Source organism: Natrix helvetica, assembly GCF_964273705.1.
Source record: "Natrix helvetica genome assembly, chromosome: 2".
NCBI classification, from domain to species: domain Eukaryota; kingdom Metazoa; phylum Chordata; class Lepidosauria; order Squamata; family Natricidae; genus Natrix; species Natrix helvetica.
This window is the reverse complement of record NC_138552.1, coordinates 2836170-2849468: the sequence shown is the minus strand read 5'-3', so window position 1 is coordinate 2849468 and position 13299 is coordinate 2836170. Positions and strand designations below refer to the sequence as shown.

The window sequence follows — 13299 nt, the reverse complement described above, 5'->3', positions numbered from 1 at the left end:
GCTGCATCACTTGAGGCTTTTAAGATGAATTGGACAACCGTTTGCCTGAAATGATAAAGGATTTTCTGCTTGAGCAGGGGATTGGACTAGAAGATCTCCAAGGCCCCCTTCCAAGTCAAATGTTCGTTTGTCTGTCTAATATCGAAGAAATGTGGAACATAAGCATCAAAGAAAGGATGCCAAAGGAGAGACAAAATGTAATGACAAACGTTAACATTATTGGAAAACATTTGAATTGTTGAATTAACCCGCTGCTAGTTGGCTGTGATTCGTAGGCTGTGGAGAGTTGGTCACAGCAAGTTGTCCTCTTCTGACCTTCTGTGTAAGACAACTGCCACCCTAAAAGGGGGAAAGCTCAGCATATTTACCTTGTCTTTAGGCAACAAGTGGGAAGAGCTTTGTGGCATTGAAGGCTTCTGGCTGATGGGCTGCAGTCCACTGATTTTCCCCCTGGGCACTTTGTGGTCTGCAGGAATCTGCTTGGACAACAAAGACAACAAAACGGAAGCTGTGAGGAAGTGAAGGAGCAGAGGAAGGAAGAGGTTTTTGTGTGTTTCCAAGGGGAGGATTGGTCTCCCTTCTGCCTCAGGATGCTTTGGATTATTGATTCGACTTTTCTAGCTGGGACAGACACGAAGCACCTAAGAAGGACCATCCCGATTGTATCAGCTGGAGCCGAGAGAGCTTTTGAGAGGAACGGAAGGAAAAGCTCTGCCACAAATGGTGAGATGAAGAGCCTGGATTTTCTTCCTCTGTCTGGAATGGCCAGGATGCAACTGGTCTACAGAGGTTGGTAGTACTTGATTTATCACCATTTATTGTTGGGGCCTGTGGTCAAGGATACCACGCCGGGCCAGTCCATGTGCAAACCTTCTTTATAGTTGTGGATGCATTCTCAAAGTGGCTAGAGGTAGTCCTGATGACATCCACCATCACGGACTCGGTCATCAAGGCACTACGGAAGCTGTTCGCGACTCACGGGTTTCCTTATGTGATTGTGTCAGACAATGGCCCGCAGTTCATGGCCAGAGCATTCGAGGAGTTCCTAGTAGGGAATCAGCCTTAGTCACGTTGTTCCACCCGGCTTCCAATGGCCAGGCGGAATGGATGGTAAGATCCACTAAGGAAGCCCTCAACAAGATGGGCCCGGGCGATTGGCAGATGCGTATAGACCACTACCTATTAATACAACATATCTCTCCCAGCGCCACCATTGGGAGAAGCCCAGCCAAACTCTTCATGGGGCGCCGTCTCAGGTCCCACCTGGACCGTCTACACCCCAACTATTCAACAGAAACACCCCCAGATTCCACAAGCAGGGTCAGATTCTTCAACATAGCCAACCCAGTATATGCACACAATTACACGGGGGGGGGGCTGTGGGTACATGTGACCATAGTCGGCATTACCGGCCCGCGATGCTACTCCTTGAGACTCGAGGACGGACGTCATTGGAGAAGGCACATTGACCAGCTACCATCCAAGTGACTAACTCCCCACTCAGACAACCAACCATAACTCCATCGCGACCCAAATATCAACATCCCCAGATAGTCCCGGTAACATTGGGATACTAATTTGGACTGGATGAGGGCCAGGGAATTCCACCATCAGACATTCCAGCCGGGGCCGGCGAAAGATTCCAGGAGGTTCCACCGGACGGGTCCAGAGGAACAACAGGTCTGTCCGACCTGCGCGAGGGCAACCAGCAGACTGAACTGTGCAGATCCAGCAGAACAACACAAAGGCCCGCCTACCTACGAGATTACGTCACAAGTTAGGATGTTCCATCCTAGAGGGGAAGGGTGTTAGATACTTCCCCCTCTAGTGCTGCTAGACAATGGAAGTCTCCACTCAGGTCCTCTGTTGCCGGTGGGAACAGAGGGGAACCTGATTGGCTGAGAGGCTGGACAGCTAACATTTAAAAAGGGGAGCTGTCCGACCAGCTCATCAGTGGATGTCTGCACGTACTTAAATAGAGAGCTGTTATTGCTAGCCTCTTGTGCCTTCCTTTACCCGATCTAACAGGCCCAACTAGGAAACATCATCAGTGCTAGAAGGGAGTGAAGTTTGCTCTCTGTTTACACACAATAGCTTGCCCTGAATAAGCAGGGAGGAAACCTCAGACTCAGCAGCACTGATGATGTCGTTGTGTCATGAAATGTGTGCAACTAAAGAACCAAGTTCAGAGAGCACCAAGGGCCCCATCTATTTCTTCCTAGCATATTCCCACAGGTGCAGGGTCCGCTTTATGGATCATTGAGGGCCACTTTGCGCCATCTCCTGCATCTTTGTTGATGCCACCTTGCCATCCCTGTTTTGGATGCCCACAAGGTCACCAGTCCTTGACTTCTAGTTGGTAGGCAGCCTTGGCCACGGTGGAAGGTGCTGCTCTCGGGACGTGTCCTTATCAGCGGAGTCGGACTTCTCTCATCTTCTCTGTAATTGGTGCCACACCAAAATGTGGTCGAATGGTGTCATGTGTGATGTGGTCAGGAAGGGAGGTGCCCGATATGCAAGGGAGCCTTCGCAGTTCCACGGCATGGAGAGAGCTTTTGCTCCCTCCTGTTGCTGCCCAGCATTCAGGGCCATACAGTGCAACAGGAGGATGGTTCTCTTTTAGGTCTTAGATTCAAGACGGATGCCAATCCATTCCATAACACACCAGTGAGCTCTCGCCAACGCATCCAGGCTGCATTCATCCTTGCTTGTGCCTTGCCATTAAAGTTCCCTTTTGTTGTGGCCCACCAGTGGAGCTGGCAGCAGAGTCGGACAGTGAGGAGATTGGGGAGGAACATGGGCCAGTCCTGGGGACTGAGGGAAGCTCACTGAAGCATCAGAGGCAGAGAGGGAGCTAGGCAGCAGTGAGGCAGAGGAACAGCTGGAGCCTGTTCCCAGTGTGTGCATGCTCAGAGCTGCCAGAAGACAAGAACTACTGAGAAAGCAGGGTCGACTTCTGAGTAAAGCCACACTTTGCAGGGGATTGGCCCCTCCTAGAGGAAACAAAAGAGGAGGAAATGGGGGGGGGGGCTTTTGCAGGAAACAATTCAGCCAGTCGGTCATTTCAAGAGTGGAAAGTTCTGTTTGTGACTATAAGAGTCTCTGGGCCAAGTGTTGCCTTGCCCTGTGTTTGGAAACTATCTGGAAGCTCTCCGAGCGAGATAAGGTTCGTGTAGATAAATATTCCTCTGAAAGTCTGTTTGTCAAGCCTGGCTGACTGTGAATGAAAGGAATTCACAGTTGTGTCAGTAAAAGAGGTTTTGCTGGGACCAAGACTTTGCTTCATGCTTTTTAAAGAAGCCTGGGTCAGCCTTTGCCTTGGAGGTGGGATCCCAGATACCCCAAAATCTCCACCTTCTTTGGATTTTCTCCATGCATTGGAAGCGTTCGACGGCTGGTGACAGATTCTAAGGACCCCTTTGTCCTGATGTTGAGGCGGGGTCCGAAATGGTTGAGGTGATCATTCCATGGTCCTTCCGTGCTCCTCCCACCAAGGGCCCCATCGTTCAACTGCTTCTCCAGAACCACCTTTGTCTACTTTGGGGGTCAATTATCTCCACCGGGGCAGCCCTGGCTTCTGCAACCTCTGCACAAAGGACAAAAACGCAGCTGCTTACCTGGAGAGGATGAAGATGTTCCAAGATGGTCTCCAATACTTCTTTCTCCTCCATGGAGTCCAAGATTTCTTTGACGGTTCTGCCTTTGAGAGACTTCTTGCTCTCCCACAAATACCGAAAGTGATCATCGGAGAGTTCTGGGAAGGAGAGACAGGATGAGATTGAGGGGCAATTCGGTGGGAGGAGCCTTCTCAAAGGGAAGAGGGGAAAGGGGTGTAGGGGAGGGCAGGGCTGAGCCTGAGGGAGGGGTCAAACGTGTCACAAGCCTCGAGTCCCTCATCTTCATGTCCTTAGACAACCCTCTGGAGGAAGAACAGGCCAATCAAGATATAAAACAGCATATAAAATTAGCCATGAAATATGAAGATTGATTTAGGATGACAATTTTTGGGTTAAATGATAAGATTAAAAGAGTGTGAAATTTCAAAGCAGTGAATAAAATCCCAAGAGCTGAGAGGATCTCCACCATAACTCCCCTGCCTGATGAAGGACAATGGCAGGATTTGGGTTTCGCTCGTCTAGAGAAAAGAAGGACGGTGTGTGTTTGTTTGTGTGCGTGTGACATGAGAGCTGTCTTCCAGTATTTGAGGGGTTGCCACAAAGAGGAGGGGGTCAACATATTTTCCAAAGCGCCCGAAAGCAGAAGAAGGAGCAACGGATGGAAATTAATCAAAGGAGGGAAGCAACCTGGAATTAAAGATAAACTTCCTGACAGTGAGGCCAGTCAACCCGTGGAACAGTTTGCCACCAGAAGTCTGATATGGTACAGGGATTCCCGCTGGAGCAGGAGGTTGGACTAGAAGACCTTCAAGGTCCCTTCCGGCTCTGTTCTGATTGATTGATTGATTGATTGATTGATAGGGTGGGATGGGCTGATGTGATAGGAGAAGGCTGGTTCCAGAGGTGGCCCAGCCCTGTAAGGTAAATACCTGGATATAAAGATAGGATGGCATCTGGGGAGCGTTTTCTCCCCTGGTCAATGCTGCTCCTCTGACCCTTTTCCCTCTCGGGCTCCCTTGGCAGGGGAGGGGGCTCCGTCTGGCCATCCTTGACCTCTATCTGCGAAGTCCTTGGAGGGATCTTGACAGTTCCTCTCTGGGCCAGATAGGGCAGTCCCAGCGCTGGAAGCTGAACTTTCCTCCTGGACTCCATTGGAGCTGGAGAAGACTTTACCAGCAGAGGCAGGACCTTCATGGCTCGCTGAGCGGCTGAAGAAGTGGATGGGTGGGAGCCCGAGAATTGGCCTTCCTGGTTGTCCCACCGCTGCTGGTCATTATTGTTGATCTTTGGATGAGCCTCCTGGCTGTCCTTCTTCAGGAAGGGAAACTTTTTCGGCATGTGAGACATCCTGCCGTCAAGAGTAACTGCTGGACCTGGAAGCAGAGCCTATCAACAAGGGAGAAGGTTCGTAACACCAGAGGAATCATTGGTGGTCCTGTCTGTCTGTCTGTCTGTCTGTCTGTCTGTCTGTCTGTCTATCTATCTATCTATCTATCTATCTATCTATCATCTCCTATCCATCTCGTACCTATTTATCCTGTGTTCTTCCTGGGTCAACTCTGAAAGCTCAGACTGCCCAAGGAGCTGCTGATTCTACAGAGGAATTCTTCTCCTTTGTACCTCTACAACTGTCTGGTTTGGCACCGCAACCAAACCAAAACTCCGCTAGAGAGAGAAGACGGAGAGGAAGTAACAGGCAGCAGAGAGAAAGCAGAGCTGCTTAACTCAAGGCTCCACCATTCTCCGCTCCTTCCTTTGGCCTTTCTCAGTCTGCCCTCAGGGGCCATGACATCATAGCATCCTTTATGCCCTCATGGGGGTTACCTGAGGCCATGACACCAGGGGCCTCCCACTCCCCCAGATAATGGGGATGGGATATGGAGGGTCCCCTTGATCAGCCCTTCCATAACATTGGCGATATCATATCTCCTACGGAATGACCCAATGGGAGGGAGGGAGGGGGCTCTCCACCTGCTGGATGTCCAAAGACCCCAACTGAGATTTTGGCTGATCCGCTTTATTCTTACATGATACATGTTATATGATACATGATATATGATGCATGATACATGATACATTACGATACACGATACAGGATACATGACATACATAATACAGGATTCATGATCTATGACATTATGTGATGTTATCTTATATGATATTACTTAGTCCTTGGCTTACAACAGTTTGTTTTGTGACAGTTCAAATCTACAACGGCACTGAACAAAGTGACTTGTGACTGTTTTTCACACTTATGACGGTTGCGGCATCTCCACGGTCATATGATCAAAATTCAGATGCTTGGCAATTGACTCACAATTATGACGGTCGCGCTGTCCCAGGAGAGACGTGATCCCATTTTGCGACCTTCTCACCAGCAAAGTCAAAGGAGAAACCCGATTCACTTAGCAACTGTGGTAACCAAGGTCATAAAATGGGGAAAAACCCACTGAACAGATGTCTCAGTTAGCAACAAAAGTGTTGGGCTCAGTTGTGGTCGTAATTCGAGGACCCTCTGTATACATGATGTTTTTTGTCCCATTCCTGCCCTGCCAATCATCGCTGGAGTCCCACAGAATTTTGGCCCAACACGACAACCATCTCAAAGCTGCAGGTGGAAAGTTTTTTTTGAAAAAAGCCAGACAGATTTAAAAAAAAAAGGTTAAAAGGGACAATTGCAGAGTTGAAAGGTCAAGGAAGCTCCTTCTGCCCACCAGCCCCCCCTCCCCCTCCCCTTCGGCTACCTGGACTCACAACCACAATGGAGGCCAGCATTCAGAGGCTGGGCAACTGGCATGTACTTACGACGGTTGCAGTGTCCTGGGGTCACGTGATCCCCTTTTACGACCATCTGGCCAGCAAAGTCGATGGGGAAGCCGGATTCATTTCACAACCATGTGACTAACTTACAGAACAGAACAGAGCTGGAAGGGACCTTGGAGGTCTTCTAGTCCAGCCCCTGCTCAAGCAGGAGAACCTGCATTATTTCCTGATAACGGATTCTAGTTTCTTCTTGAAAGCCTCCAGTGATGGAGCTCCCACGGTTCCTGAAGGCAGCTATTCCAGGGGTTAATTGTCCTCACTATCCGGAAGTTTCTACTTAATTCCACTCCAGGGATTCACTTAACAAAGGTGGCAAGAAAGGTCGTAAAATGGGGCAACACTCACTTAACAACCGTCTCTCTTAGCAACAAAAGTTTTGGGCCCGACTGTGGTTGCAGGTCAAAGATTCCCTGCATTTTAGTTTCCTTGCAGACAGTCCAGAATCTCTTCCTTTGTGAGATGGACAACTAGTTAACAGATGAAGAAAGAAATAAAATTGTTGTGAAGTTCTTTGTGATTCAATGCAGCTTCTGGTTCCAGAGCTGAGTTTGCTTCAGTGGCTTTAGACACCGGTAGCTTTTCCGTTTCGGAGTTTCTTTTCTTTTTTAAAAAAGTTTTTTTTATTTTTAGACAAACAGAGACGAATAAGACATGAAACATAAAACCATCATCAATTACACATACATATAGCATGTTGTTTGGTTACAAACATTTGTGCATCGCTCTTTCAATTATATATAAAGTCACAGATTGTCCATCGAGTATACATAGGTACATTATTCTTATTGTTTATCATATGTTCAGCTTACAATTGTTACTCCTTCATTTTTTTAAACAAATATTCTAAAGATTAGATTCATGTATACACCAACATTCCATTACATCATTATTAATCTATTTAGTACTAATATGTTTTTATAGAATCACCTATCTCATTCTATTGTTCTTACCATATGAAAAAATTCTCCAACAGTCATACTTATGCATCACCATTTTCAATTTTATATAAAATCATGAATTGTCCATCAAATATACATAGATACGTTGTTATATTGTACATCATATATTCAACTATAAATTATTATTCCTTCATTTTAAATAAAATATTCTAGATATTTGATTCATATATATACCAATATTCCATTGCCTCATTATAAATCTATTTAATAATAATATGTCTCTATGGTATCACCTAACTCATTCTATTATTACAATATGAAAAACCTCTTCAAGATTTTTCATTTCCATATTTTTTTTAATCTAACCACTGGTAGAACAAATCCCATACCTTATAAAATTGTTCATCTTCTTGTTCTCTAATTTCAAATGTCAATTTACTCATTTCAGCACATTCCATTGTTTTTCAAATAACTTCCTCCTGCGTGGGTATTTTCTCGTTTTTCCAATTTTTTGCAAATACAATTCTAGCTGCCATTAAATCATTTACAATAAAATATTTTAGATCTTTATTATATGTTTCTGGTATGATTCCCAATAAAAAAATCTCTGGTTTAAAGTCTATGTGTTTTTGTATCATTTTCTCCAACCATGAGTGGATTTTAGTCCAGTATCGGTTAGTTTCTAAGCAAGTCCACCACGTATGGTAATATGAACCCGGTGTCTGATGACATTTTCAACACTTTTCTGACTTGTTCTTGGACATTCTTGCTATTCTCGTTGGGGGTAGGTGCCACCTGTAAAACATTTTATACAAATTTTCCTTATATGCTGTTGACATTGTCATTTTATAATTTTGAGACCACAATTTCTGCCATTTCTCTAATTCAATCCCATGTCCAAAAATTTTTCCCCAAGCTATCATAAGTGTCCATATAGTTTTTTAATTACTTTTTCATCAGTACCTGTCAAAATGTTGTCTATTGAAGCCTCGAGAGCAGGCAAAATGTCCCTCCAAGCAAACTGGACTTCCGGTTGGCTCGGAGGGTCATTTTGAGCACTCCGAAGGCTTCAGGGACCTTCAGGACGCTTTCCTGAAGCCTCCGGAGCAGTCAAAATGACCCTCCGAGCAAACCAGAGGTTTGTTCCAAAACTTCCAGTTTGCTCTTAGGGCCATTTTTTTGTGCTCCAGAGGCTTCAAGGAAGCTCATCAAGCCTCTGGAGGGCCTCCAGGTGAGGGGGAGGCTCTTTTTGCCCTCCGCAGGCTCCTATAAAGGCTCTGGAACCTGGGGAGGGTGAAAAATGGCTTTAAAAAGGGATGAACACAGCTGGCCAGCGCAAGCATGCACACTGGCCAGCTGACAGGGCAGCGCCTCACGTGCCCTGACAAATGGCTCCACGTGCCACCCGTGGCACATATGCCATAGGTTCGCCATCACTGCCTTATACCATAGAAAATCATGCCATCCCAACAGTAAGTCATGTCCTTCTGCAGTCAATAATCTAGAATTCCTTAATGTTATGCACTCCTTAACCCACCTCAAACTTTTTGCCTGGTAATATAATTCCCAGTTGGGTAACCCCAGTCCTCCTCTTATTCTAGCATCTTGTAATAATTTTAATTTTATTCTCGCTTTCTTTCCCTGCCAAATATACTTCAACACTATTTTGTTTAAATTGTGAAAATAATATTTCCCTAATCTAATTGGAATTGTCTGGAATAAATATAAAATCCTGGGTAATATATTCATCTTGATTGTTGATATTCTCCCTATTATTGATAGTTGTAAATTTTCCCATTTTGCCAAATCTGTCGCAATCTGTTGTTTGAGTTTATGGTAATTGTTCTCTTTAAGTGTACTACATCTTGCTGTCAAATATATCCCCAAATACTTGACCTTATTTGTGACTTGGATCTTCAAAGCTTCCACCAATTCATCCTTTTATTTTAATAGTATATTCTTTGTCAAAATCTTCATTTTGTCTTTATTTATTTTCAAACCTGCTACTTTTCCATATTCCTCCATTTTTTCTATCAGTTTAGGTGCAGTTTCTAGTAGATCCTCTAAGATGAAGACCAGGTCATCCGCAAATGCCTGCAATTTATATTCTTCCTTTTTAATTTTCATTCCTTTTATGTCCTTTTCTTCTCTAATGTTTCTATTTAGGACTTCTAATGTTAAAACAAACAACAGAGGTGATCATGGACAACCTTGTCTTGTCCCTTTCCTTATTTCAATAGAATCTGTCAGTTCTCCGTTTATCATTATCTTTGCTGTTTGTTTGTGGTATATGGTATGTATGGCGTGGGTGAATTTCTTACCAAAGCCCATCTGTTCCAGCTGTAGTAACATAAATCACCAGTTCACATTGTCAAAGGCTTTCAGTGCATCTAAGAACCTCAAAGCCATTTGTTTTTCGGGATGGGCCTCATAATATTCCAAAGTGTCCAGAATTATTCTCATATTATCTTCAATTTGTCTCTTTGGTAGAAACCCATTTTGATCAGGGTGAATAAAGTTTTTTTAATATTTTTTGAGTTGTTCTGCTAATATTGAAGCAAATATCTTATAGTCTTGAGTTTAGCAGAGAAATTGGTCTATAATTCTTAATTTGAAGTGGGTCGTACTCCTCTTTTCGTACTCCTCTTTTAGCACAAGTGCAATATGTGCTTCTGAACATGATTTAGGTATCCTTATGTTTGACATAACCTCATTCATAACTTCTAGTAATGGAAGACACAACGATTCCTGCAATTTGTTCATGTTGCTTTATAATATGTACTTCTTGTAGGCAGATTATGTCCCAATTTTAATTTCTTTAATTTATGAAATGTTTTCCTTCTTTTAATAGCTGAATTAAGTCCATTTATATTAATTGTAATCATTTTTTTCTGTTCCATTTTTATACTTTATAAGAAGGATTTACTGCTCTAGTAGATCTTGTTGTTCTCTAAGGTCAATGCTGCCTATCGCACCTTCTTCTTTCTCAGTCACAACTATGCACTCCTCTTGGAGTACAATTAGTGATTCTTCTTTTCCTGTCTCCTCATCTTTCCCTCTCAGATGTTCTGCATAGAATAGTTCTGCTTTCTCTGTTGAATCTATTCTGTGTCTTTGTCCTTGCCATACAAACATGAGACCTTCTGATATCAGCCATCTATAATTAACACCATTTAAAAGTAAAATTTAATCAAAAATTGGTATTCTCTTCTCATCTCTTTCACTCTTCTTGGTACTTATTTCAAAACTGTAATCTCCTTATTTTTATATTCCAGTCTTTTGTCTCTTGCCTTCTGTAATATTTGTGTCTTAATTCCTTTCTTAGTAAATCTTAAATGAACTTCTCTTGGGAGATTGTTTCTCACTGCATATCTTGTATAGACTCAAAACAACTTGTCCATACCATCCATCAACTTCTCTTTGGTTATCTCCAAGATGTCTGCCAGAATTTCTATCATTATTTCTGCCAGATTTTCTCCCTTTTCTTCTTCTATGTTTTGAAATCTGAGATAAAATTCTGATCTATCGATCTCCCATCCCAGTATTCCACTGTTATCTTTTTCAACCATGCTGAATCTGCTATCAATATCTCCAATTTTCTTATATTTTGCTCATCTTTTTCTTCAATTTTTTGAAATCTGTCCTCATATTTCATCATCATTTGGTGAATGCTCTCAATTTTTCCATCTGTTTTCCCTGTTTTTTGTTTGATGTTCTCTGTTCTATATTTTCTATTCTCTTTTCAGTGTTCTCTGTTCTTTTCTATATTCTCTGTTCTTACTTGTATTTTTTATTCCTTGCATAATCATCTGCAGTATCACTTCCTTGTCTTTTTCCTGTTGCAACATTATGTGTCTTTGTCCTCCAGATGGTGAAGAAGAGGAAGTTGGTATTGCAGAGCCAGTGGCCATTATGTTTTACTCATTTCAAAACAGTTGATTTACTATATGGTAGTTGAGAAATACAAAGTCTTCAGGTTCTTCTATATCTTAATCCATTTATATAGAGGACAGTTATAATCCCAAGTGGCCCTAATAAGGAGAGAGAGAGAAAAGGAAATGGCAAAAAGAAAAAAAGGGGAAAGGGGAAAAAGGAAAAAATCTTCAGGCTCTCGTTTGCCCTAATCCAATTGTTTAAAAGAAAAAAAAGGAAAAAACAGATCATTCACAAAATAAATAAATAAAAGGAACAATAATAAAAGTCTTCAGGTTCTTTTTTACCTTAATTCAGTGGAATAAAATAACAAAATCCATCAGGAAAAGAGGAAAAACATGTCTATATATGCATCCCAAGAAACAGACAAGAAAAACAGAAAAGAAGCACACCTTTTTTAAGAAAAAAAAAGGGGGGGCAAACTTCTTCTGCAGAAGGCCTCAGACCAGCTGGCAGTGGTTAAGTGAGAAAGTGAGAAGGAGAGTAGGGGAGTACAAAGAGAGAGAAAAAAAGGGAGAGAGAAACACTGCCACTGCAAAATCCAAGGCTCCTATATTAAGTTCCAAACAAAATTAGCAATTATCTTTTCAAGTTTACTACAGTCTTTTTTCTTTGAATTCCAAATTTTCTCTCATGCCCAAACTCCACACACTGATAGTATCCCAGAAGAGCACCTGTATAAACAATGCATGCTCATTCCACTATCATTTCATAAACAGGTTAAAGTCCTTGAAATGTAACATCATGTCTTACCTTTTTTAAACTTTTCCCTAAACACCCATACAAGAAAAAGAAAACAATGTTTCCAGGTCTCTAGGTGGCAGAGGTATTTATTCTCTTCCATTTCCCTTACTTTTCTTATACTCAAAAAAGAAAAAAGAAAGAGAGATTCAAAAAGGAAATACACTTAGAGCCTTGAAAAGAGAAAAAAAGTAGGGAGGAAAAAGTCTTAGACAGAAAAAATTATTATGCAAATATTTAAGAAAGAAAAGACAAATAAACCCCAGTCCAGTTTAAAAAGTAAAAGGCGTTTGTAAAAATCCAGCCAAATTCCAACAATAAAAAGGAAGAAAAAAAACCCACTCAACTTGACTGGCGTAATCTCACCGTTTAGCCTCTTCAGTCTTCAATTTGAAATTAACTTTTAGTCTTTTAGGGTGTTCTCTCGAACAATAATGATGAAAAGTCCTCTCACCAGATCGACACACTTTCTCTCCTGCTCTTTCTTCCCTACTGGAGCTGTCCCTGACTTCAGCAGCTTTGATGGCTGCTTCACAGCCGCCAGAAATAGGGCCTCTTCTTATTTATTTATTTATTTTATTTATTTATTATTCATATTTATAGACCGCCCCCTCTCCCGAAAGGGACTCTGGATCAACCAGGGACTTTGCAATGTCCCTGGGATCAGCCATGTGTCTTTCTCTGTCACCATCTCTACGGGACAGTTTAGGTCCAAAAGGACCATCCAGCAGCAGAGATATCAACAGTAATCCTGGAGCTGCAAGATCACCCGTCGTACCGCAGCGACAACAGCCCCCTCTCTCTATTCTATTCTATTTCCATTTCCATTTTTATTCTTATTCTATTCTATTATTTATATTTATATTATTTCTATACTATTTCTATTTCTATTTTCTATTTCTATTCTTATTTTTATTGTTATTGTTAACCTATTTCTATTTATGTTCGGTTCTGTTCTATTCTATATTTTTCTGTTCTATTGTATTCTATTTTTTCTATTCTATTTCTATGCTATGCTATGCTAATTCTATTCTACTTTATTTCTGTTTCTATTCTTATTCTATTTCTATTTCCTTTCATTCTGTTCCATTCCATTCCATTCCATTCTTTGTTTCTTGTCCTGTCTTCACTTGCTTTGGAGAATAGTTTGACTCCCTCTTTTTTGTGGCAACCCATGAGATATTGGAACACTGCTATCATATCTCCCCTGGTTCTTCTTTTCATTAAACTAGACACACCCAGTTCCTGCAACCATTCTTCATATGTTTTATCCTCCACCCCCCAAA

General features: G+C 42.3%; 1 protein-coding gene across 1 annotated transcript in view; it reads right to left on the bottom strand.

Annotated features, from left to right (window-relative positions):
- Nucleotides 1–4964, bottom strand: part of LOC309385755 (maestro heat-like repeat family member 5) — a gene marked incomplete at both ends in the record, with an annotated part of 152614 nt that extends 147650 nt beyond the window's left edge. Inside the window, 3 exons of the mRNA XM_081940459.1 lie at nucleotides 369–476; nucleotides 3618–3754; nucleotides 4547–4964. Coding sequence (XP_081796585.1) covers nucleotides 369–476; nucleotides 3618–3754; nucleotides 4547–4964 — 663 coding nt within the window. The remainder of the gene's footprint in view (nucleotides 1–368; nucleotides 477–3617; nucleotides 3755–4546) is intronic.
- Between the last annotated feature and the right edge of the window lie 8335 nt (nucleotides 4965–13299).